The sequence below is a fragment of the Dromiciops gliroides genome, chromosome 1, assembly GCF_019393635.1.
Source record: "Dromiciops gliroides isolate mDroGli1 chromosome 1, mDroGli1.pri, whole genome shotgun sequence".
Lineage (NCBI taxonomy): Eukaryota > Metazoa > Chordata > Mammalia > Microbiotheria > Microbiotheriidae > Dromiciops > Dromiciops gliroides.
This window is the reverse complement of record NC_057861.1, coordinates 615873813-615900778: the sequence shown is the minus strand read 5'-3', so window position 1 is coordinate 615900778 and position 26966 is coordinate 615873813. Positions and strand designations below refer to the sequence as shown.

Here is a 26966-nt window from a genome sequence, read left to right as displayed (position 1 = left end):
GGGAAACTCCATCTTGTTGGTCTGGGCAAATAGTTATGTATGTGAACACCCCTGGGAATCTCTTGCTGGCCTAGTTCAAAGATCTGGACACTGAATCCTTGTCCCAGGCCAATCTGAGAGACCTTGGGCTGCTGGCCTGGCACAAACCCCTGGCCTCAGTCCATAATCCTGTCCATACCTCTTCCTCAGATTCTTCACATTTTTTATCTTTGGCTGTGTAATGATTGGAATGACGCCACCTACTGGAGACTTAGTATAGGAAAGCTCCACCATGAAGAGAATGCCTCAGAGGGCAAGGCCGTGCGGCTTTTTCTTGGCGTCAGGAAGTGACATTTGCTCATGGGTACTGTCTATCAAGGCTACCAGCCAATCAACTTGAGGAGCCTCCCATTTGCTGGGAGGGGACAGGAAGGAGGAAGGAGGGCCTCCACGGAGAGCTCGCTTGACTCCAGAGGACTTCACAGGAAAATTGAGGAAAGATAGGAATGCCAGGCTGCTGGAATTCTCTTTTCAATCTTTCTTTTTCTATCTTTCAATAAACCCTTGAAAACCTAAACTCATTTTATCAGTGATTTTAGTCAGTTTCCCCCCAAACTAGGGGAACAGATTAGAACCCACATTTAGAATTTTAAATTACACAGCTGGAAAGATGATCCACTGGAGTTTTTCCTTATATTTCCTAATTACTGCCAGGTGACATTCTTATATTGTTGTTGGATTCATTGTAGGAATACCTAGGCTATACTGTTTCTATTCCACTATCTTTGCCTAGTTTCCTTGTTGGCTTTTTGTTTTGTTTTGTTTTCATGAAGAAAGTGTTCATGATACATAGATGTAAGGTTTCTGTATATCCTTTGGCCTCAAATTTCTTTTGAACCATTTTTCTCCAATGCCCATCCTAGCATAGAAGTCATCAAGTATATGTTGATTTTAATGTGGAAGGTATAGTTGGTCTTCATAGAATTTCTTATAGTTCAGCTTTTGTAACCAGTCTCGCTTCCTAAGCTAAAATTATATACATGGTTGTAATGTTGCAAACATTTAGCACAAACCTTGCAATGTGAAATAATCTGACAGTGCATGAAATAATGATTCTTTTTGCCTTTGGACCCTTGATAAAATCAGCTCTCTCAGCTCTTATTTGCCTCACTAAGGAAAACTTGTGAGAATTATGAACTGTCCTTCCATTTATTTAGGTTTAATTCTGTTCTGTTTTCATTTATAGTGAGAATGTCAAGATTGACACAGATCTTTTCCTCTACTAGTACATACAGTACCAATAGCTAAGCTGTTTCTAAAACTGTGGTAAGCCCTTTGCTGCTGCAGAAACTAAAGGGAGTCAAAGAAGGGATAACACCTTTGCTTTCAGTGGTTGGGATGATGAGATCACAGAAAATAGAGAAAAGACAGAGCTATTCAATTCATTTTATTTCTGTTTTCTCTGCAAAGAATAATGGTTTTTACATTGGAAATCATGAAACACAAATGACTGATGTGGAGTTATGGCCAATATAAGTAAGGAGATAGTAAGAGAGCACCTATTTGCCCATGATGGATTCAAGTCTGCTGGTTCAGATGAACAACATAAACCCTCAGGTCCTAAAAGAACTGGCATATGTGATTGTTAAGCTGTATTCAGTGGTATAGAAAAATTCATGAATAAATGATAGTACTTGAAGGTTTGCAAAATGCTGTACAAATACCATCTCATTTTGCCCTCAGACAACTATCTTGGGGATTAGGTGGTATTATTATCCCTGTTTTAGAGATGAGGAAACTGAGGCAGAGAGTGACTTGCCCAGGGTAAAGAACCTGAGTATCTGAGGTAGGATTTAAATTCATGTCTTCCCAAGTCCAGGTCCAGTGGACTAGAGAAAAGAGCCAAGTCTGCAAAGTATAGGCCAGTGAGCTTGTTTGTTATTCTTAGAAAAATTCTACAAAGAATCATTAAAGATTTAGTTGGTGAACATCTTGAAAGGGAAGCGGTAATTATAAGGAGACAGCATGTATTAAACTGTGAATACCCTCTGATAAAGCAATAGAACTACTAGGTCTATACTCCAAAGAGATCAAAAGAAATGTAAAAGGACCCTTATGTACAAAAATATTTATAGCAAATCTTTTCGTAGTGGCAAAGAATTAGAAACTGAGGAGATGCTCATCAATTGAAGAATGGTAGAACAAGTTATGGTATATGAATGTGATGAAATATTCTTGTGTGGTAAAAAATGATGAAGATAATTGCACATGTATAATGTATAACTGATTGCTTACTGCCTGCGGGGAGTGGGGAGGGATAGAATTTGGAACTCAAAACTATAAATAAAATGTTTTATTATAAAAATGTTTTAATGGTTTCAGAAAAACCTAGGAAGACTTGTACAAATTGATAACATATGTGGAATCAGGAGAATGCTTTTTAAATAGTAGTAACAATATTGTAAAGACAAACAAGGTTGAAAGACTTGGGACCTCTGATCAATACAATAGAGGCTACCATGGTTTCAAAAGATACATGATGAAATTTTCTTTGCCTCTCCAGATAGAGAGGTGATGGATTCAGAGTGAAGATTAAAGTATTTTTATTCATACTCGGCTAATGCAGAAATTTGTTTTGCTTGACTCTACACATTTGTAACAAATTTTGGTTTTCTTGCCCCCTTTTTTTTTTTTTAAGGTTTGCAGGGAGTTGTGAGGGAATTAGGATCTGAAAATAAAATAAAATTGAAATCCCCCCCCTCCCCGCCAAAACAAACCATATAGCATGGTTTCATCAAGAACAGGTAGTGTTGGGGCAGCTAGGTGGCGCAGTGGATAAAGTGCCAGCCCTGGATTCAGGAGGACCTGAGTTCAGGTCTGGCCTCAGTCACTTGACACTTACTAGTTGTGCGACCCTGGGCAAGTCACTTAACCCTCATTGCCCTGCAAAAAACAAAAACAAGAACAGGTAGTGTCAGTGCTTCCTTCCCTCTTATCCAAAATGGGTTTGAACTTAATTTATCTAGATTTTTAGCAAGGCTTAGGGTGGCATTACTTCTTACTATTCTCATAGAGAAGGTGGGGGTACATATATCATCATATTAGATGATAATGCAATCAGATGAATTTGTTACTGTTTGGGTGGTTGGACTCGTTAGTTTTCAGTTGTTTAATGCAACCTTGAAGGTGGTTTCCAGGGATCAGTTCTTGGCCTTTGTGCTGCTTAACATTTTTTATCAGGAATAGGAAGAACAGCTAACACAAGATCAGAGTTGGTATCCAAAAGGATCGTAACAGGCTATAGTATTGGACTGACTCTATTAAGATGAAGTTCAATAGAGATAAATTTGTACATATTTAGGAATTTATATAGGAATATTATATTCTTTGGGAGACTTGGGACAACTTATATATAGTACAAATGTGAAATTTATAAATAGAATGGATTTGATTGGTATTTGAATTCATCTTCAGTGATAAGGCATAAAAATTAAATACTTTCTATAGCCTTGCTATAGCTTGAAAGGTTTTGATGGCTTTCTGTATGATTTTCACTTTTAGTATATGGCGTATGATCCTTCAAACTTAACTTTCAACCTTTTTGGTTCCCAAGGGGGGAAAGAAAGCTCATAATTATTTCCAGGGAAGTAGTAGTAGTCCATCTCTTACTCTGGCCTGCCTGCTACTTCACCTTCAGGTCACCATGAACTCTGTGAGCAGCTGAAAAAAAAAAAATCACCATGAACTCTGTGAGCAGCTGGGAAAAAAAAAAAAAAAGGACGAACAGTAGTAACTAGGATTAGAGATTCTGTATGTGACAGAAGCAAAAAGAAATGAGAGTCAGGTTGAGTATGTGGTTGAAAAAATATACAAAAGAAAGTTAATGTTAAAAAAGAATTTTAAAATATTTCACAGGTCAAAAGATGACTTTTTTGTTAAAATAGTACTTTTATTATAATTTAAAATATTCTTTATAATTCATTTCATTTAATAGTTTTATTCTGTGGGATATGGGGAAAATTCTAGGCAGCAAGAAGGGAAGCATTAGATCTGCCATTAACTAGCGCTTTGAAAGAGTCACGTAACCTCCCTGGTACTTAATTTGTTTGCTCTTCGTTTTGGAAGAGGACCATGATATAGTAAAGATGTCATGACTTGCACTGAATTGGATTTAAGTGAGGGAGGGCTGTGCAAGGTCTCCAACCTTACTTTCTCTGCCAGAGCCAGCTGGATCCATGGCAAGATATATATATATCAGGATGACTGGAGATGACCCCAGATGTTTAAGGCAATTGGGGTTAAGTGACTTTTGTTTTAGACCAGAATTTGATCTCAGTTGAGTAGTATTTTTTTGTTTGTTTTGTTTTGTTTTTACTTCTAAAAAAGAAACTATTATAAGAATCCCAGTGAAGCTAATAGCATTGGGCCCCTATCACCACTGGGATTCACCTCTTCATCCTCCTTCCCCATCCATTACCCATAATGCCTTGTAACTTGTAGTGTGTTTATGTGTAATGAATACATAAATACATCATTTCTAGTAGTTAGAATCTTTATTTTTTTATATTTTTGACCTTTCACATATCTCTCTTTTTTTTTTAAGTGAGGCAATTGGGGTTAAGTGACTTGCCCAGGGTCACATAGCTAGTAAGTGTTAAGTGCCTGAGGCCGGATTTGAACTCAGGTACTCCTGACTCCAGGGCTGGTGCTCTATCCACTGTGCCATCTAGCTGCCCCCTGTGACCAAATTTCTTTACCATTCTAGGCTTCCTTTTCATCATCTGTAAAATGATGAGCTTGAACTAGATGATCTCTAAGGTTCTTCCCAGATCTGAAATTCTTAGATTCCATGATTTTTAGTAAAATGTTTGTCTGAAGGGAAAATAAAAATGGTGGTGTAGTGAATAGAGTGCCAGGCCTGGAGTCAGGAAAACTCATCTTTCATGAGTTCAAATCTGGCCTCAGACACTTACTAGTTGTATGACCCTGGCCAGGTTCACTTAACCTTTTTTGCCTCAGTTTCCTCATCTGTAAAATGAGCTGGAGAAGGAAACAGTAAACTACTCAGGTATCTATGAAACAAATCCCACATGGGATCATAAAGAGTTGAACACAACTGAAATGACTCAGTAACAACAGACATTTAAATTTTAATCTATTCTTTCTTCCCAATTGCTTTTGGAGCTATTGAGTATGACTTCTCCTTATTGTCCCTTTTTATTTTTATTTTCCAGAGATGGGCAGGTGGGAGGGATGGGGGTGGGGAGAGGAAAATGGCATGTGTTTTTGTCCCCCCTTTGGACTGGGAATTGGAAGACCTAAATCTGAAATAACTTGATTCCTCAGATAACTTGATACCATGGGTAAATTACTTAGCCTCTCTCAACCTATTTATTCATTCATGAAATAAAGATAATAATACTTGTAATACACTTCAGAGTTTTAATGGAAGTGTCTTATAAATTGTAAAGTACTTTATAAGTGTGAATTATTATTTTTGTAGATCTGCATTTTCAGGATGGAAACGTTCTCTGCAAGCAAGTACCATGAATGATGTGGACTATTTCAGTTTCTTATTTTCAACCCTTACAGGTAATTTATACCACTCCTAGACCTCCTCCCTCTTCTCTCTTCCCTTCTTGCTATGTTAAGTAAAAGGAGAATGAGGATAATGCTGTGGGACCTTCTTTTTAAGATGTGCCATGTTGGTATGTTGTGTTCCAGTATTTAAAGTTGTTATACTTTGGAATTCTTAGGTGGTAATTGATACATTTCTAGTTGGCTTAATAATGCCATTTATTGTCTTCATCATTCTCTTTAAAGTTTTACTGGGTTGAAATGAGTGTTTGATTTACTTTAGAACATTTGAAGGAAAACCTTTTAAAAGTACTGTTTGAATTGGATTCCCCCACCCTCTCACTCCTCCCTCATCAACCTAAATTGTCTATTTTAAACATAACTAAAAAGGCCATGTTGAACTGTACCATGCTTTCAGTCTTCCTTAGTATCGTATTCAATTCTATTTGCCTTCATAGATGAATGAAGTAAAACATATTTAGAGGGTATGTAGTATATAAACTGTTTAAAAAAACCAAACAGAAGCAGCCATCCACTTTGAGGGAAAAAACACCAGTGGATTATTATTGATTAGTTATGTGTTTAGCATCTAAAATTGGGTTTTGAATGTTTTTTCAGGAGTTTACTGGATGAAATGGATATTTATTAGAAAAGAATCCTATTTGAAGAGTACCCTGGTTAGTGAGATTAGCAGCATTTGGCTTTTGACTTCTTTCTTAGGGTTGTTTTTTTGTTTTTTGTTTTGTTTTTTTAGTGAGGCGATTGGGGTTAAGTGACTTGCCCAGGGTCACACAGCTAGTAAGTGTTAAGTACCTGAGACCAGATTTGAACTCAGGTACTCCTGACTCCAGGGCTGGTGCTCTATCCACTGCGCCACCTAGCTGTCCTTCTTAGGGTTGTAAGAAGTTTGATTAGATAATAGATTATATTAATAATATAGAATCGTGTAGTGGCAGAATGCAGCATAACCAGAATTTAGGAAATTAAAAAAGATAAAGTTACCTACAAATTACAGATTTTAAATTTACTTCATTATTTATATTGTGCCTTAGAGTTTACACTAGTTGTATTTTAAATTTGGGTTATATCACTTGCTTACTTGCTTTGAAAAGCAATCACTATTTATCTTCTAGTTTCCTTTTGCTACCTTTTACTAGAAATTGTGGCTTTCACCATAGTTTAACACAATAAAACCCTGTGGTAACCTTACTGTGCTAATGGAGGTCATCATGTCTCCCATGCACAAAAGCCTATGGTGTTTAATTCACCTCCTGTTGCTGTTGTATTTCACTTTTCAGTGTGCTACACAAAGTGCTAGAACATAAAAAAAACCCAGAAGAATTAAGTTATTAAAAATTAAGAATTAATAAGGAATTTGTCTTCATTGTTACCTTCTGTAAAGATAATGCTTTGAAATAGCCCTTGATGTCATGTAATGGAAAAAGCACTGAATCCAAAATTAGAATGCCTGGGTTTTAACCTGGACTCAGCCTACCACTATTGTTTAAAATAATTGCTGTAGATGCCAGTTTTGGATAAGCATATCATTAATTTATCAATATTATACCAGTAAAGTTTTGACCACCTGTCTGCCTAACTTCCCATTATCTCAGGCTGCATGGTAGAGAAAGCAGGGAGAAAGCTTCAGCATGCCAGCTAGTAGGATCAGGAGAAAAGCCCCCCAAAACCCGTGTGGTCTTCCAGAAAGACAGAAGGTGGTCTTAAGGAGACCCCAGAGAGAGTGAGAGAGATGGAGACCATGTGGTCTCAGAAGCAAGAGAGACCTGGAAACTGGTCTTCCAAGATTTTTAACTCTTTTGATAGAGGTGGGTCATTATACATCAGACAAATCTAATTGATTAGCACCATTGAACTCTATTGGTTGACCTGACTTTAAGGTGGTCTACATTAAAATGAACTCTAGGGATGATATGAATGCAAAAAATCCCTCATTCAAGTTGCTCAAGGCAAAGTCCATTATCTAGATGTGGTTTAATCCCATCCATCTAGACAAAAGAATCTATCTCCATTTGTTTTGTTCATCCCAGATGAGATTTGATGAAGTTTCTTAAGAAGACTAGACTTTCTGGGGTTGGGGGAGGGAAGGGTGTTAGGACTGAGAAAGTTATCTCTGGGTCCCCCAAGAAATTGATTATTAATAATTATTTTCTCGGGGCAGCTAGATGGCACAGTGAATAGAACACTGGCTCTGGAGTCAGGAGTACCTGAGTTCAAATCTGACCTCAGACACTTAACACTTACTAGCTGTGTGACCCTGGGCAAGTCACTTAACCCCAGTTGCCTCACCCCCCCCCCCCCAAAAAAAAATTTCTCACACCACTTCTGTCACCTTAAAGAAGTCATTTAACCAGTCTTACAGTTCTCTCTTATGAGGCTTCATTATAGGCCCAGTTTCCTCATTTGTAAAATTATAAGACTGTATTATATGATTTCTAAGATAACCTCCAATTCTAAATCTTATAGCATGATACTATGTTTCATTAATTTTACTTTCTTTAGGGTTTTCAGCAAAGGAAATTTCATGGATTCAAAGCATCCGAGGTAATCCTCATATCAGCCAAACACAGCTCTCACCAGTACTTCTCTACCTAACTGACTGGGATCACTTTTTACATCACTGGGATGTTACAGAGGTAATTTTTACATTAATTTCAAGTGATAGCTAGTGGTAATCATCTTAATAATTTAATGAAATTTGAATATTTACAGTGTGCAAGGCACAGTTTAAGTTATGGTCCCTTCCCTAAAAGAATTTGTCCAGTTTTGTAGACAACATCAGCATGTCAGAAGTTTCATATGAAGAAATAATAGTTCAACTACTGAAATATGTGCTGAATTTTATTTGGCAAGTGAATGCCCAAATGATCAAAATTTGGAGATGATAATTGCAAAATTCGAAACAATTTATTATTTATGTTTTTAGGTGTTTAATGTTTTTTTTTAAGTTCTGAATTCTCTCTCTCTTCTGCCCTCCCCTATCCACTGAAAAGGCAAAAATGTGATAGCGATTATACATGTGAAATCATACAAACCATTTCTGTATTAACCATGTTGCCCCCGAAAAAAGCAAGAAAAATAAAGTGAAAAAATTATTGCAGAATACATTGTACATAAAACCACAAAGGTTGCAACTTGTAAGGAGATCAATTTGAGTTGCTGAGAGCTTTATTAGTGAGAGGTAAGGTTGTAAAGATAGGTAGGAGACAGCTCTTAGAATGTCTTGAATTCTAAGGCCAAGAAGTTTTCTGGTTTACTTGAAGCCTATTAAGGTCTTTTGAGGGAGGAGAGAAAAGAGAATGTAATATAATTTAAAAATGTTTTAGGAAGTGGACCAAGTACGTTGGAAAAGGATTGGAGGGAGTTTGAAGACCATTGTAGTATCACACAGTTTTCAAGTTGGAAGGTACCTCAGAGGCCTGGTCCAGCCAGTGCATGAACAAGAGTTCCCTCCATAGCATGCATGACGAGGTCCTCCATCCTTCTGGTGGAAGATCTCCTGTAAGGAAGGATTGACTCTCTCCTAAGGTAGTCCATTCCTTTTTTGGATAGATCTAAGTTTTGGAAAAAAAATTCCTTATGTTAGTCCTAAATTTATTCCTCTGCAAATTCCCTCAATTACGTCTACTTCTTTTCTCTAGAGGCAAGCAGAGCAAGCCAAAACCCTCCATAGGACAGTCCTTGGGCCATTGGAAGACAGTTGTCTCCTCCCTCCCAAAACCCCTTCAGGCTAAACATTCTTAGTTCCTTTAACCACTCCTCATGTGATAGGAACTTAACTTTTCCCTGTCCTGTGGCCTTCCTCACGTTTTGTGCTCGGTGCTGAGCAAAGTGTTTGGAAGTATTGTCTGACCAGGACTGTCATTTCCTACTTCAGGTTACGCTGCTTCTTTTTACCTTAAGATCCCATTACCTTTTTTGGCTGCAGTATTAGCTTACAGTTGGCTGAAAACATTCAGGTATTTATCCTGAGGTGTTTTCTAGTCATAGCACGCTCTACTTTACTGTAAAGTTGTTTTTAACCCAAATATTATACTTTAACACATTTAATTTCACATTAAATTTCACACTAGATTTAGCCCAATATTCTAGTTTATCAGGTTGTTCTTAGTTCCTAATTATACTCTCCAGTGTGTTATCTGTTAGTCTTAACTTTGTTTCATCTAAAGATGGGATAAGTATGCCACCTCTGCATTTATGTAAAACTCCAATATAAATGGGCATGGGACCAGCCAAAGGGGTCCTTATCCTGGAGACTTCCAACCTGAGATTGACGTATTCATGGCTATTCTAGGTAGCCTAGCCTGAATCCACCTAGTTGTGGTATTGTATAGTCTACATCTTTCCATGTGTTGTACATAAATAACATGAGGAACTTTTTTTTCTCCCCAGTTTATGTATAACATTTCCCTTATTGGCCAATCTAATAGTCTTATCTTACCCTCTCCCCCACCCAAAAAAAGGCTACTCTTACTTGACCTGTTCTTGGGAGATAGGTTGGCTCTTGGTGATCACCCCTTTTCTAAATAGTCATTAAGCATTCCGTTGGTAATATATCCTAGTATTTTGTCAGGAATTAAAGTCAAGTTCACTGGCTGAATATTTACAGGTTTCATTCTGGTCTTCTTTTTAAAAATAGGGATGGCATTTTCTTTTGTTCATTCCTTTCAGACTGCTACTGGCTTAGTTATCATATCTGCTAGTTCTTTTGGTGCCTGGGTTTGTAGTTCATCTGGCCTTAGTGACTAGCGTCATCAGGGGACAGCTCTGTCCTTTCATACTGTCTCTTTATCTTTCTTTTCAGCATTCAACATGCATTTATTAAATGCCTGCTTTGGATCAGGTGCACTGTTTTAGACACATGGAATAAAAAGACAGAAGTAAAACAGTCTCTTTTTTCAAAGACCTTAAAAGTGTTGAGGGGGAACAACATGTACACAGAAAAACAAATATTAAATATATACAAAGTAATTGAGGTGTGCTCTAGCAGCTGTGGAGACAGAATTGGCCTTGTGTAAAAGAGAGAACTCGAGGTGAACCTTGATTGAAGATAGGGGTTCTGCAAGGCCCAAATGGGACTGCATTATGCTCAACAGGTCAGTTGTTAAAAATTTATTTCTTTGTTTTTTTGTTTTAAAGATTTTTCTTTTTCTTTCTTTTTTTTCCCTCCCCCCAGGGCAATGAGGGTTAAGTGACTTGCCCAGGGTCACACAGCTAGTGAGTGTCAAGTGTCTGAGGCTGGATTTGAACTCAGGTCCTCCTGAATCTAGGGCCAGTGCTTTATCCACTGCACCACCTAGCTGTCCCCTCAAAATTTATTTTAGAACTCTGAAACTGGGAGACAATGGATCCCTAAACATCAATGAATATAATGACATATTTATACAGATAGTTATTGACTTAAAGGAGTTAGATTAGGAATAGGAAACAAACATTTTAATGAGGTCAAGTGTGGGAAGAGAAGGGGCTTTTCAAAGACACATTCAGCCCTCAGCTGAGGAGAAGAGGGCTTAGACATATGATAGTGTAATTCAGCTGTTCTCATAAGATAAGAACATCTATGTTCTGCCTGTTAGAGTGAAAGAATTCCTATCATGTGGAGTACAATCATGAAAGGGAGAGTCTGTATCTTGGTGAGTTTTTCCAGTTTTGTAAGTTTGTACCCAACATTATATTTCCTTTTCTTCCACAGAAAGACAGGTCACACAGGCCCTTTTTTTTTTTCTAACACAGGAAAACCTTTTTGTATATTGAGTTAGAATTGTCAGTATTTAGAATGTAAACCAGTAATGATAAAGAGAAGGCAAATTTTTAGGCACAGATAGCTAAAGATTTTTTCTGCTATGGGAAAAATGAAGAGGGGTCAGGAACAGCCTGTGCACTGAGAGAAGAGATGGGATGTTGTGAATGGTTAGCATTAGGCAGGCCCATTTGACCAGAAGGTTTTGTGTCTTCAGTCATTCAACTTGCATGTTGGACTGTAATTGAAATCTGTTTTGGTTCTAGAGATGTTAAAGGTTTATCTGCTTTGTGCAAGATACTGTTCTAGGTGCTGGGAATTCATAGACAAAACCAAAGTAGGTACTGCCGTTGGAACTTACCTTCTATGAGGGGGATTTATGTGTACACAGAAGCAACATGTTGCTCAATCAGCAAACATTTATTAAAGACTGGGATACGGGGGGCGGCTGGGTGGCGCAGTGGATAAAGCACCGGCCCTGGATTCAGGAGTACCTGAGTTCAAATCCGGCCTCAGACGCTTACTAGCTGTGTGACCCTGGGCAAGTCACTTAACCCCAATTGCCTCACTAAAAAAAAAAAAGACTGGGATACGGGAAAAGTAAAAGTCCCTGCTCTTAAAGCTCACAGTTGAATGGGGAAGACCACACACAAACTACTGTGTACAAGTGAGAGACAGGATAAATTGAAAATAATCAATAGAAGAAAGCTACTAAAATGAAGGGGGATTGGGAAAGGCTCCATGTAGAAGGTAGAATTGTAGCTAGGTCTTGAAGAAAAATGAAAGTTAGGAGGTGGGGATGAGAAGGATAACAATTCATACAGTACAACCAGTGAAAATGCTGGGAGTCAGAAGATGGGAGTGTCTTGTTTGGGGAACAGTTAGGAGGCCAGTGTCACTGAGTTCCTTGTTTATTCCTACTGGTCTCTACAAAGTTCCTAATTTTCCTTCTCACCAGAATTGATTCTCTTTGCCCAGAGAGTTTCATTCTTGAGTTCTCTCTCCTGGGCCCTATAAAATTTTAGTTCAGTGAACTCTCTTCATTCTTCTGAACCCTTTGCTTCTAAGAACGAAATGAATAAAGGACTTGGACTGCTGGTGCTGGTATTAGGAATGGAAAGGAAGGGTTTCAAGAGACTTAGTGAAAAAGAATTGACAGGATGGAGTGATTAGGCATTAGTAGAGAAAGGTAAGAGTTCACTCCTATCCCCCTAATTTATCCACCATTCTCCTGTCCACTATGGCTCTTCTCCTGCAAATGACAATCCCTCTACTTGACCTTTATTTCATTCTTTTCTGGCTCCTCTGGGAGATTGTCTCTATTAGCCCACCACCATCCCCCTATCAGTCCCTCTCTCTGTTTATTCACTGGCTTTTTTCATGCTGTCCACAGACTTATCAAGGACTTCGCCAGTCTTAAAATCCCTTCAATTTAATCTTCCATTAACTAGAATAAAAATCTCAGAATAATTCATTTCTGAAATAGGAATGTCTTACAGCCAGACTCAAGGTAATCTACACTCATTGACTCCATTTCCTCATTCCTTTCCACTTCTTTTAAAAATGTTTTAATGATATATATTTAGTCCATCCTTTCTTTCTCACTCGGATCTAGTAGATGAATTCTTTATCATTAGATAGTTCATTGATTAGAGTTCCAAAATCTTTCAAAGTTTTTCTTTACAGTTTTGTAACTACAAATTATTTTGTAAGTTCTGCTTACTTTATTCTGTCTCAATTCATCCCTTTCTTCATGTTTTATGGTGCTATATTAAAGGAAGCAGAGCAGGAACTTTCATTCTAATCAGGGTAGAGGACACAAGATGTAGCTGGAATTGTAGCTAGGGATTGGAAGGGTCCCTGTGGCTTGAATATGGCCACAAAATGCTGCTTTAAATACTTTTTTTAGATGGCATCTGGGTCCTTCTCATTTTTCTTTTAATATCTTTAGGGTACAGTACTAGTAGTGGTACTGCTGTTGAAAGACTTTTCCTCCTTCCCCCCCTCTGCTTTAATCTGCCCTTCGGGATCAGGAAGCTTTTTTAGCTTGTGGCTATTCCTTCCCTGGTGCTATTTTCCTCTTACCTTCCCCATCCTTGTTTGTTTCTATGTTGAGTTTGATAAATAGACTGCTTGTGTGTGTGTGTGTGTGTGTGTGTGTGTTTAACTCTCCCTTGTCTCTTTCAGGTAAGTTATCTAGTGCCCAGGGGGAGCTAGGTGCAGTAGATAGAACACTGGCTCTGGAGTCAGAAGGCCTCAGGTTTAAATGGGGCCTCAGACCCTAGGCAAGTCACTTAACCCTGATTGTCTCAGACATCTGGGGCCATCTCCAATTATCCTGATGTGTATCTTGCCACTGGACCCAGATGGCTCTGAAGGAGAGAGTGAGGCTGGTGACTTTGCACACACAGCCCTCCCTCCAATTCTTTTTTTTTTTTTTTTTTTTTTTTTTGGTGAGGCAATTGGGGTTAAGTGACTTGCCCAGGGTCACACAGCTAGTAAGTGTCAAGCATCTGAGGCCGGATTTGAACTCAGGTACTCCTGATTCCAGGGCCAGTGCTCTATCCACTGCGCCACCTAGCTGCCCCCCTCGCTCCAATTCTGAAAGTCTATGACTGCAGGTCATGACATTAACCCAATGTCATGGTCCTCTTGAGGACAAAGGACAAATAACAACCAAATCTGCTGCTCATTCACCTCTTTTCCTATTTGTATATACTCTTCTGCTCACCTCTGTTCTGTGAAATAGCAAGTTATACCATCTTTCTTCCTACATTACTGTATTCCTTTTATTCCCCTTTTTTCCCCCTTTTCTTCAAACACTCAAAACTGAACCAGTCTCCTCTTAAGATCTCTTAATTATTTAACTCTAGTAGTTCTTCTGAAGGCATTAAAATTCTGAGGGCATTCTTGTTTCTTTTCCCCTTCTTAGTTAGTACTTCATTGTCATATGGCTCAAATAAATGTACCTTCCTGGGTTCCTCTGGTTCTTGTGTTTCTATTTCATAGTTCCCACTTAGCAATGGTTTTTCCATCAGAAAGGGAAAAAACCTGTGAAGTTGATCATTCTATTGAAAAAGTCTGAAAAAAATATGCAGTATAACACACCTGTGTATATCCTACTTCTTCAGAGTAGGGCAAGGGTATCTTCTCATATCTCTTCTTTGGAGATATTCTTGCTCTTCAGTTTTGCCATATTTGTTTTTGATTATTTTGTGGTGATTCCCTTGATTTATACTGTTGAAATATATATTCTTGGCTATGCTTATTTCACTCTGCATCAGTTTGTGTAGATCTTCCCATGCTTCTTTGTATTCATTATATTCATCCTTTCTTACAGTCCATAATATTAGGTTATATTTATGTACTGCAGTTTGTTCAGCCATTCCCCAATCCAGTGGTGGTGTACTTTGTACATACTTCTTTTTCAGAGTTATTTCTTTGATGCAGGAGCTCTTGATTTTGTCCAACTTACCTGGGACTTCAATTATCTCCTGAAAGAAAATTTTAAATGTATTCTATCTTTACTTTGCTCTCTGGTTCTAATAGATCTGGGCAATTTTCATTTGTGACTTCTTGAAATATAGTTTTAGGTGGGCAGCTAGGTGGCACAGTGGATAAAGCACTGGCCCTGGATTCAGGAGGACCTGAGTTCAAATTTGGCCTCAGACACTTGACACTTACTAGCTGTGTGACCCTGGGCAAGTCACTTAACCCTCATTGCCCTGCCCCCCTAAAAAAATCAACACTGGATTTTGTCATGATACCAAAAAATGTGAAGAGAAATATGTAGAGAGGTTTTTGTCTGAAATGATCCACTTGTGAATTTGATATGCCTCTTTAAAATTGACAGTTCTTCCTATTTCTTTTCCACTCTCCTATTTTTTCCCTTCTCCCTTTTCCTGCCTTATTCATATATTTCTTTGTGACATCCATATGTGAAGAAAGTCATATAATCTGCATCTGTGCTACAGGAGTCTTAGTATTCTTCCATTTTTCTTAATAGCTCTCAAGTTGGTATAGTACTGGGGCTGCAGTTTGAATCTGTCTCTAACAATTTTTCACTTGTTTTTGTTTTTCCTAAAGGAGGGTTGGAATCAACAGCTTTACCTAATAGTGTTCTCTCCAAATACAACTTTTCCCCTCCTCTGTGCCAGGGAACTGTTTTGTTCAATTCCATTGTTTTTCTCACAGAGTAGAAAATATATAACCCTGTATATCATCAGACAACCCACTTGCTTGGTATTTTGAGAATAAATCCATTAGAAAAACAAAATGAAAAAGAAAAGAGCACAAAAAGAAAGCCAGGTTTTAATTGCAATGTTTGTTCTTGATCTGGAAAATGGGTAATGAAACAGGTTTGCTTTCTTTTATCAGGGAACCGGGACAGGGGTAAAATGTTGTATATGTTGTCAGTTGTTTTTGCTTAATTTCCCTTTTTGGGATTCAGTGCTTGGTGTGAGAAAGGATATATTCAGAAATCATAGTGGTGTAAATGTTTGAATAAAAAAGCATTTGTTGAAGTGCTTCCTGTGTATCAAGCACTGGGGATACAACTTCTTTTTGGAGGAGATAATAGAAGTGAGAGTTCTGCAGCGGGGCTGACGGAGAGGCCCAGCAATCATAAGGAAACATTAGTGAGTTGGACGGCAAGGCCTCTTGTGAGAGGTGCTTGGGTTTTATAAATTGGTCAGATGACAAGGAGGGGAGAGGACTACAGGGTGTAGGTAGGGGCAAGACAAAAGATAAGGCCTAGAGGTCCTGCCTTCATCAGACGGAATAGAATTCCCTTGTCACAATTCCCATGTCATCAAAGTCCTGTGAATAGTCCCCACCCCAGGTGAAAGGGGAAGAAAAGGGAAGAAAGGTGTTTCCAGTAGTGGTGGGGAGAAGGAAGTATAGGGAAAGAAGGGTGCCCCTGGTAGTAGTAAAAACAAAGCAAAGCAAGGTCATTGATACTTTTTAGAAAAATGTATTTTAGGATGAAATCTTATGTTATACTCATATACACTTACTCATGCCACTAATGCATTTGTAGTTTTTTCCTTACGTTTTATTGATGCCTTTGTTATATATATAATATATCACAGTCATTTTTTAAAAGTTTGTTTCAGTTAGTAAAAATCACCTTCCCACCCCAATCTCCTTTATAGTTGAGAACAGAGGAAAATCAAAACCCATTACAAACATGTAAAGCAAATCACAATGGATTTCTACATTGACCATACCCTCAAAAATATTTCTCATTTTGTATTCTAGGTCCCTTACTCATGGTATAGAATTAGTTTTCTGGAATTGTGCTTGGTCATCACATTGATAGAAGTTTCTAATTTCTGTTGTTGGCCTTTACTGTATAGTCATTACATAAATTGTTCTCCTAGTTCTGTTGACTTCACTCTGCATCTTCATCAGTTTAAACAAATCTTCCCTGGTTTGTTTGTGGTCATTTCATCTCTCTCTCTCTCTCTCTCTCTCTCTCTCTCTCTCTCTCTCTCTCTCTCTCTCTCTCTCTCTCTCTCTCTGTGAGGCAATTGGAGTTAAGTGACTTGCCCAGGGTCACACAGCTAGTAAGTGTTAAGTGTCTGAGGCTGGATTTGAACTCGGGTCCTCCTGACTCCAGGGCTGATGCTCTATCCACTGCGCCACCTGGTCATTTCTGAAGATGGTCACTGACTCCCCCATTCCAGGAAAGAGACAATTTAGTTACTTTTCATGCTTCATTCCAGATTGCTTTCCAGAATTTGTTGAACCCTTTTATAGCTCTGTCAACAATATTTTATTGGTCCTCTCTTCCATCACCACTGCAGCACTATTTGTTTTTTTGTTGCCTTTTCCTTGATGGATATGAGGTGAAACTTGAGTTCTTTTAGTTTGCGTGTATACAGTATTTTTTTTTGTATGATCATTGATAATATTCAGTTCTTTTGGAAAATGTTATACTTTTGGCATTAATATGTACATCCAATACTACAGTAGTTGCGATATTGGGTGAACTCTTAAAATGAGATGCTTTTGAAAGGGCAAAAAAAAGTTTAGACTGGGAAAATTGTTCCCCACCACTACTCTGCTTAAATCACAGAACTCTCAGTTTTTTTTCATAGCTGAGGACAAGACTTTTACCCAGTACACTTTTCTTTTTATTCTGTGACCCTGAATTCTTGTGTCATAGCAGCAGTTCTTGGCAGGTGGGGTTTCTGGAGATTCCCTCAGTTTCTAGCCATCCTGTTTCTTGCTTCCAAGGATGCAAAGGAAGACAGCAGTTAATAGGCTTTGTATTTAGATACCTGTGGAGCTCAGGATAGGAATATAGGCAAGTTATTTGAAATGTGCCAGGGAAATAGATCAAGTTTTGTTCATTCATAGCACCAGCACTAGGGGTGTGAACGCAGACTTTTCCTGCTGTTCAGCCTGCTAGGGAAAGCTGTCTCCATGGTGTCTCTGGTGCAAAAAATAAAATTGTAGGCTGTTGTCAGGTTTTGGGGAAAGTTGTGGTTTTTGATTGGTTCAATATAAAGAAATCTTGTCGGATTTCAGTTTACATTGTGAAAACATTGATTAATTACTGGTTTTCTTTTATTTTGATAGGCAGTGTGTCACAACTTATCAATTATTCCTGCTCGAAGTCAGTGTTTGGATGTCCTTCAAAGTGCTATCAGTAAGCATATGGTAAATATATGTTTTACTAAATGTATTGACTGAATTTTTTTTTAAGTGCTGTGGGTGGTGTCATGACAGTAAAGGGACATTAAATTTTCTTTAGGAAATATATTAATATATTGCCTTTTGGTTCTTTCTTGGAATCTGCTCTAAGGGACCCTTCTTCACTATGTGATATGGAAAGATCATTGGACTTGAAGTCAGAAAATCTGAATTTTAGGAAGCCCAGCTTTGCTACTTCTTAGTTGTTTGACCTTAGGCAAAACATTTAACACCCTTGTGTCTCAGTTTGCTTATCTATAAAAGGAGTGGATTGGCCCCTATACTTTCTAAGGTTCTGGATCTCAGATTGTATGATTATATAATTCTAAATTGGGTGATCTAGTTCTCTGATTTAGCCATAATGGTCGTTTCATAGCAAACATCCCCTTTATACCTCTAAAATTTCCTTTATGTAGGATGAGTAATAATGGACTTGGACAAGCTGAAGGAGTGACACTAAAGGGGCCAGTGGGTAAAAAAAATGGAAAGAGTTGAGTAAATGTGATAGTATTGAGTACAGTGAATTTCTCAATACTCTTACCTTTCATGCTTCCATGACTTTCTGTAGCTCCAGGAAACTTTCTCTCACCTCCCCCTTTTGCTCTTTGGCATATGTGCAATGAATTGATTAATTATTGATTGATTTTACTCATTGTTTTCTCCCCAAACTCTCCATCTGAATTTCCCTACCACAGCACTATCATCCTTCCAGTCACATAGGCTCACGCACCTCAACTCTTCATTCTCACTCTTATTTATCCATCCATCCATCCATTTATCTGTCTGTCTGTCTGTCCATCCATCTGTCTATTGGTTTGTTTATTTGTTTATTTGTTGATTGATTGGCCCTAAATCTCCATACTCTGTTCCTTTGCACTTGGTATCTCCCATTACTTGATTGCTCTCCCATTTCCCCCTCTTCCTCAGTTTCTCTGACTTCCTACAAGGCAACTCAAATCTCATCTTCTGCAGGAGGCCTTTCCAATCAATCTCTTTATGCCTTGTCCAGAGATTATCTTTCATCTACTCTGTATATTTTGGATGTATTTACATGTTGTCTCTCCCATTATAATGCAAGCTCCTTTGTATCTTCAAAGCTTAGCTGAATAGGCCTTGTAGGGGGTTAGCACTTGCTTGCTGACTATGGCTGAAAAATTTTTTCTCCTCTACATTCAGGAATGTGTGAAAGAAGTTTTAGCACAACCTGAAAGTCTAAGAGATTTGGTTAAAGAAAGAAAGCTTTCCTAAATAGAGCTTTCATAATTTCTTTTTTTTTAAAGTATTAACTTTTCTAGGATCTTTGCTGTTAAATGATTAGAGTATTGTTATTCAAATAACCAGATTCCAAGCCATACCCAGACATGCATTTTCCCTGAAACAGTATGTAATGGGTAATTGCCTTCCCAGGCTAGGCCACAATAGCCTATTTTAGCCTATGCCATTCCTAAAATACAGTACTAGAATTACTAACTCATATGTAACAAAATTTCTGTTCAAAGATAGTCATGGTTCCAATTTAAGATGTTAGGAATTTTCATTTATTTATTTATTTATTTTTTAGGCAATGGGGGTTAAGTGACTTGCCCACAGTCACACAGCTAGTAAGTGTCAAGTGTCTGAGGCCGGATTTGAACTCAGGTACTCCTGAATCCAGGGCCGGTGCTTTAACCACTGCGCCATCTAGCTGCCCCGGTGTTCTTTTTTTTTTTTTTTTTACTGGGCAATGAGGGTTAAGTGACTTGCCCAGGGTCACACAGCTAATAAGTGTAGGAACTTCGAATTTAAATGGCTTGGTGTGTTGGAGGGGTTGGCAAGAAAGTGTTGTGGGGGGGCCATAGGAGTAGCAATTTTATGGTGATAGCTTAAAGTAAAGGTGTTAAACGCAACAAAACTCATGAGTGCCAGAATCAGGTTTTTAAAAATTGGGAAATGTTTTTTAAACTTCAGTACAATATTAATAAATGTTAATTTTGGTTTACTAAATCAATATATAGCTTCGGGGATCCTTTCTTTTGGACGACACTGGCATAAAGGACTTTGATAAGTTGAATAGTTGTACATACATTTATTGTGAATGTACATTAAGGCTCTTTATAAGTAGGCCTCATTAATCAGATTTGTCTTTGCCTACTCTAAAAAAGTTTCTTTGGGGGGACGAAATAAGGTACTTCCCTAAGAACAAATGGGTACCATTTGGTGCAGTGAAATAACGAATTGTTAAATAATGTGATGCTGAGGCAGCTAGGTGGCGCAGTAGATAAAGCACAGGCCCTGGATTCAGAAGTACCTGAGTTCAAATCCGGCCTCAGACACTTAACACTTACTAGCTGTGTGACCCTGGGCAAGTCACTTAACCCCAATTGCCTCACCAAAAAACAAAACAAAACAAAAATAATGTAATGCTGTGCTTACCATAAAGATATTACTCACATCCCTAACTTTCTAGAGAGTGGTTCATACAAGGCAAGAAAGAGGGCGATCTTAGATTTTTACTTCAAAATTCATTTACTTTGTAGCTGAGTTCAGTTCTTAGGTGCAATTGAGTTATTCAAGGAGAGCATTTGATTCGATTAATTGTGCTATGTATCATTTAGAAATCACAGGTGTGTGCCTGATAATGCCAAAGTAATTGTTATTTGGGGAGATGGATTTCTCTGGAAGCCTGAAAAAAATATTAAAGGTATTTCTGACTAGCATAGGTCTTTTAAGTTATAATAAGGAAAATCTAGGGAAAAGAACACTTGTGAAAAGGAAATATTCAGTCATATTTTTTCTTGAGATTACTTTCTAAGGTAAATTACTATAAGAATAAATTCTCAAAGGAAAATGGGAACCTTGAAGCAAGGATATAGAAACCTGTGTATTAAATTAATTTAAAATAGAAGTGCTTTAAGGATGACTTTGAGCCAAGCCTGTTTAGGGGTGGGAGTGGGGAGGCTTTGTAAAGAGGTGTGTAGTATCTTTTGTAAATATATAATTAACCTATGTCTTTTATACCTAGGCTGGATTGTCTGTAATCCCTGATAGCACTGCTGGATCTATTTTGTGTGTTGTGAGTAAGCTCCTGGATCAAGCTTGTGTACTTACTGAGACAATATATAAGTTTCTAGCGTCTTGCTGTTACAGTCTTCTTCACTTCCTCCTCACTTTAGAAAAAGCGGATGCAGAGCATATGAGAAAGAGGTAATGGTTTTTCATTTTCCACAACTTCTCTTCCCTTCACTCTCACTCACCTCTACTCTGCATTGAACTCTTACCTTCCAAAAAGAGAAAGTTTTCTTCAGTGTATTTTCTTACTATACATGTTAGCAATCTCATAAGAAAAAAAAATGCAGCATCCTAGATTTATAAGAAGATGAGCTTTTATTGTGATCCTTTGGATTTTGTTTCTGACTTTATTGGAGACTGTCAGAATTCTTGGGATTTAGAAGTTATTGTTTTAAAGAAGGGCTTTTTTAATTAGTTGGTGTGAGTCTGTGTTTAGCTGCATAGTTTAATGTGCTATTTTAAATTCTAACTGAATTTTGAGTTGTATCAGGCTTTTGTTCTATCATTTCTTAGGCTCTCAAAGCTAAGATCAAGTACAATTTCTGTCTCTTGCTGGATCCTCATCCAGATCATACCTTCTAAACTGTAGTTGACAGCCAGGATTCTGTCCTGGGCCCTTTTCTACCTCTATGCTATTTCACTTAGTGATCTCATCAGCTTACCATCTCTGTCATAATTCTTAGATCTACTTATCTTGCCCCAGTCTCTCTCCTGACCTCAATTCTTACATCTCCAACTGCCTTTCAGACATCTCCAACTGGATGTCCAAAACTGAACTCATGATCTCCCCCAAACCCTCCCCTCTTCTCAACTTCCCTGTTACTGTTGAGGGTATCACCTTTTCCCCAGTTACCCAGGCTCACAACCTAGATGTCATCCTTGACTCTTCACTGAATCTCACCCCACATATCCAAGCTGTTGCCAGGGTCTGTTGATTTCACCTTCTTCATCTCTCGAATACTGTCCTTTCTCTCCACCGACACTGTTACCACTCTACTATAAGCCCTCGTCACCTCATACTTAGATTATTGTAATGACCTGCTTCTGGGTCTGCGTACCTCAACTATCTCCCCTCTCCATCCAATCAATTCTCCATTCAGGCACTAATGCGATGTCCCTAAAGCACAGTTCTGATCCTGTCACCATGGTATTTAGTAAATTCCAGTGGCTTCTTGTCACCTCCAGGACCAACTACAAAATGCTCTGTTTGACACTCAGAGCCCTTCATAATTTAACCTCCTCCTTTCTTTCTAATCTTTTCACACCTTACTCTCCACCACATTCTCTTCTGTCCACTGACACTGTCATCATGGCTCTTCCACAAATAAGATGCTCCATTTCTTAGCTCCAGGCATTTTCTCTGTCTTGCATGCCTGGAATCTCTGCCTACTGGCTTTCCTGGCATCCTTTAAGGCCCAACTAAAATCTTATCTTTTATAAGAAGTCTTACCCAACTCCTCTTTCTTTTAGTGCCTTCTCTCTATTATTTCCCGTTTATCTTCTGCATAGCTTGGTTTGTTTGCATGTTGTCTCCCCCATTAGACTCTGAATTCTTTGAGGGCAAGGACTGTGTTTTGCTTTCTTTTGTATCTCTAGGATGTAGCCCAGTGCTTGGCACATAGTAGGTGTCTGATAAATGTTTATTTAATGATCCTTTTATTAAACATCTACTACATGCCTGGCACTGTGCTAGGTATTGGGAATAAAAGCACAAAGAATGAAAGAATCCCTGCTCTCAAGGAGATTACATTTTAACAGAAAACAAGTACACCTAAAATACACACAAGCAAAATATAAAGTTAGTTACAAATATATACAAAATGATCAAATATAAAGTAATTTGAGAAGGGAGTCACAATTGGGAATCAAAACACTTCATGTAGAAGATTGTACTTGAGCTTTGTCTTAAAGGAAGAAAGACTGTTGTGGAGGTAAGAAGGTAATGCATTCTTGGTATGTAGGATAGGCTGTACAGAGACAAGGAGATGGAAGATGATGTTGCATAGAAGGAAGCAAGAACTAGTTTGACTGGATTGCAGATAATAGGAGAGAGAATAATGTCCAACGAGGCTGGAAAGGAAGGTTGAGGTGAAGTTTTATGTAGATTTTAAAACAAAGCAGAAGAGGTTATAGGCAATAGGAAACCCCTGGTATTGATTGAATAAGGTCAGATCCTTGTTTAAGGAAATTTACTGACTAGAGTAGTGAAAAACCTGAGTCAGGGAAATCAGTTAGGAGATTAACAGTAATGTAAGCAAGGTGTTATGAGGGTCTGAACTGAAGTGGCAGCTGCATTTCTAGACAGAAGTGGTTAGATGTGAGCTGTCTTGTGAAGAAAGAGAAGGCAAGATTTGACCACTGATTAAATAGAGTTATTTCTTGGGCTTTCAAAGCTAAGCTCAAGTGTAGTTTCTGTATCTATTGTGGAGGTTAAAGGCAGGTGGGGAATTGATAATGCTGAGGTTATTAATCTGGGAGGCTGGAGAGATGGCCTTAAAGATGGAAGAATGGAGAGAAAGATACATTTAGTTTTGGACACGTTGAGTTTGAGATGTCTCTGGAACATCCAGTTCGAAATGTTTTATTAGCCTTGTCACTGAGGACTTAAGTTGTTTAATGTCTCTGAAACTGTTTCCTTATCTGTAAAATAAGAATAATACTTGCACAACCTACCTAACAGGATTGTGTTAAGTAAAATATTTTATAAAATTTTGAGGTGAAAAAAAAATTTTTTTAAGTGCCAGATAAATCTGAACTCTTACTATTAGACTATCCATCCATATTCCTTCATCCTTACTACAAGACTATCTTGAAATACTTAGTTGAATTTTAGAATCAAAGTAAATGGTATCTGTCATTTCTATGGTCATTGCTTCTTTTTGTGAGTTGGGGGGGATCACCTTATTCCTTTTTGAAGGCTCAGAAAACCCGCCATCCTAGAATTTCACCAGGGAGCTGTCTATAGTCCACTTCATTCTCTAATTTTTAGATTCTGCTTTTTTCCCTTTGGGGGTCACCAGGACCTTTTTTTCATCTCAATGTGTAGTTTACTATTGATTAATGTCTAGTGATCATCAATTGTCACTGGTTTTTTATTTTTTTACTTTTTTTATCAGTTTCTTAGTCTAAAAGTCTGGGACTTTGTAATGTATTCATAGAATTAATTTTCTAACAAAATGCATTTCTTCCTTATTAGCTCTTCTTTGGTGCTTTCAGCTATTCAAATATGTTGTCCTGTTAAATGGATAGTTTTGTTTGGGGGAAAGAAGAAAAAATTAACCTTTTCACTGCTGAATTCATTATAGCCTCAATGTTTGTCCTTTTTTTTCTTTAGGGATAAATTATGGGGATCCTGTATTTCCATATTGGCCCTTCTACCCCGAGTACTAAGACTGATACTCCAGAATCTGCAGATCAATAAAATATGTCAAGAAGAGTTGCCAATTGTTGCTCAGCTGATTCGCTTTCTACTGCAGCATGCACCACTGAGGGTGCACATGATGACAAATGCCCTTCTGGTACAGCAGATTATCAAGGATATTATGGTAAGAACTTTTTTCATGTCATTTCTCAAGATTTAGCACTAAAATGCTAATAATGTAGTCTGAACCAGGGTCCTGATTGGTTTCAACAGACACTTAAGATAACTATCTTGCGGCTAAGGTTGGGAGTTGATTATTCCTTTGTGCTAACTAGTGCAGGATTTGTTACATTTGTCACTCTAAAATGAGTGCTTTTACTTGTATTTCCTGGTTCAAGCAGGATTCAGAATTCTAGCTGTTAGAGTTTGTGATATCTCATACCAGGGGCCCAAATGTTAAGGCTCTGAAGCTACATGGGACCTTGTCCAGAAATCCTGTGTTGTTTATTAAGCAAGTTCTACTACATTTGATTTTGTGGGCAGTGGTATTTGAGATCATAGGATCTTGTATATAGAGTTGGAAGAAAACTCAGAAGAAAAATTTTGATAACCCCCCCTCCCCCCAATATCTGTATATTTACTTATCTATAAGTTATATATGTACACTGTACTAAGAGATAGTTACATGATAAAACTTACACAATAATAGAAACGTTAAAAGGATGAGATGAAATAACATTTTATCCTAAAGAGGAGCTAGGGGAGTTGACTGCTTTAAGAAAATCAATTTGGTAGCTGTGTGGAAGGTGGATTGGAGTGGGAGGAGACAAATAAGTAAGCTATTTCAGTAGTCCTGGCAAGAGCTGATGGTCTGAACCAAAAGGACCCTGGTAACTAAGGCAGCTAGACTCACAAGCAACATTTGAGGGCATGGAAAGAGGTGGGTGGTAGGTGTGGATATGAAAAAGAGAAGATTTGGTAATTCACTGGATATGTAGTATTGGAGACAAGTAATTCCAATTGAATTGTTGGCATTGAAAGAATTTTTCATTCCTCTCTAGAGTTTATTAATTTTAAAGGGAAGTCATTTCTTTTGTTCCAAAAATGGAAAAAAAAAAGTATCATGGCCGTTAATACAAAGTAGGGTTTTTTTCAGCGTTTACAACCTTAGACATTTTACCCAGCCAGTAATGTTTGTTGTCTTGTAAGCTACTAGGACGTGTGTGTGCTTGGTGCCATCTTTATGCTGAGGATTATATAAAATGATGGAGGAACGGTGAAGAAAATGCCCTCTTTAAAAATTCTTTGTCTTTTTGTCACTAAAGTAGAAAGAAACATTGACTTTATTAAAGGTCAGAAAGACGTAGGTTCAAAGCCTATATGTATTAGATATATAACTGGACAAGTCACTTAATTAACTCTTTGATCCTTAGTTTACTTGTCAGTTGACTTACCTGCAAAATAGGGAATACCTCTGGTACCAACTTCACAGGAGATAATGTATATAAAATATGCTTTGCAAAGCTGTAAAGCCCACTATAAGTCTTATTGCTCTTTTCACTGAACAGACCTGAATTGTAGTACTAGATTTCTCTTCTAAGTATTACCCACATATACTCTTTAGTTTTGTTCAGCTCCGCTAACTTTTGTTGTGTCCTATCCTAGAAGCCTGTGGCCCTCTCAGTCATGTTTTTAAAATACATTAAATAAAAATATGTAGGAATATTAAAGAAACCAATTTATATTGAAACTTTTTTTTTTTTAAACAAGCTTCCACTGGTTCAGAACTCTTATCCTAGAAGGGCTCTAGAGTTCGCCATGGGATTTCTCTCTTTTTCTCCTCCTCAAGGAGTCCTTTTAATTCTCCCTGTAGGCCATGGATGTCTTTTTCCCCTCCTGCTTGTCATTACTTTTCTATTAGTATTTCTCTGAAACCATCCCCCCAATTTAGGTACACATCTTTTATTTGGCAGCATGTCAGGATACTAATCCCAACCCCCTTTCCCTCACTCCTGGGGCCACTAGGATTATTACTCTGGATTGTAATTTGTTTAAAATGGAAAACTTGAATTTACAGTTTTTATTTTCCTTGATGAGAAAAGCAAAACAAGATTTGAATATTTACTCTTTTCACTGTGATCTGTTGCTACATTTGTGCTAAGTAGTTTGCTCATCTTTGATGTTTTGTTCAAAGTAAGAACAAAACCAAGGTAAACAGCTCTAAGGAATTTAATTCTGTATGATTCATAATGTTGCAGATTTGCTGTTACCAAAGGAGGAGTAGAAAGAGAGCAACAGGCCATTTTCTTGCTTTTTATTTTCTCTCTCCCCCAACCACATTAAAAAAAAAAAAGAAAACTAAAACACCTGTAATAAACATGCACAACAGTAATAATCATGTAACAGTCACACTCAACAAATCTTCTGCATCTTGATTGACTCTTTTCTCTCAGTTTTGTCACTGGTCCCCTGGATTTATTCCATTGATTAGAATTCTTAAGTCTTCCACATTAGCTTTTTAATGAGACTGTTATTATATAAATT

General features: G+C 37.8%; 1 protein-coding gene across 2 annotated transcripts in view; it reads left to right on the top strand.

Annotated features, from left to right (window-relative positions):
- The window catches only part of TEX10 (testis expressed 10), a 59036-nt gene that overhangs the window by 30265 nt on the left and 1805 nt on the right, over positions 1-26966 (top strand). For both annotated transcript variants that reach the window (XM_043979545.1, XM_043979544.1), the window contains exons 7-11: positions 5483-5571; positions 8077-8210; positions 17900-17980; positions 21015-21196; positions 24396-24606. In XM_043979545.1, the coding sequence (XP_043835480.1) occupies positions 5483-5571; positions 8077-8210; positions 17900-17980; positions 21015-21196; positions 24396-24606 (697 nt within the window). The remainder of the gene's footprint in view (positions 1-5482; positions 5572-8076; positions 8211-17899; positions 17981-21014; positions 21197-24395; positions 24607-26966) is intronic.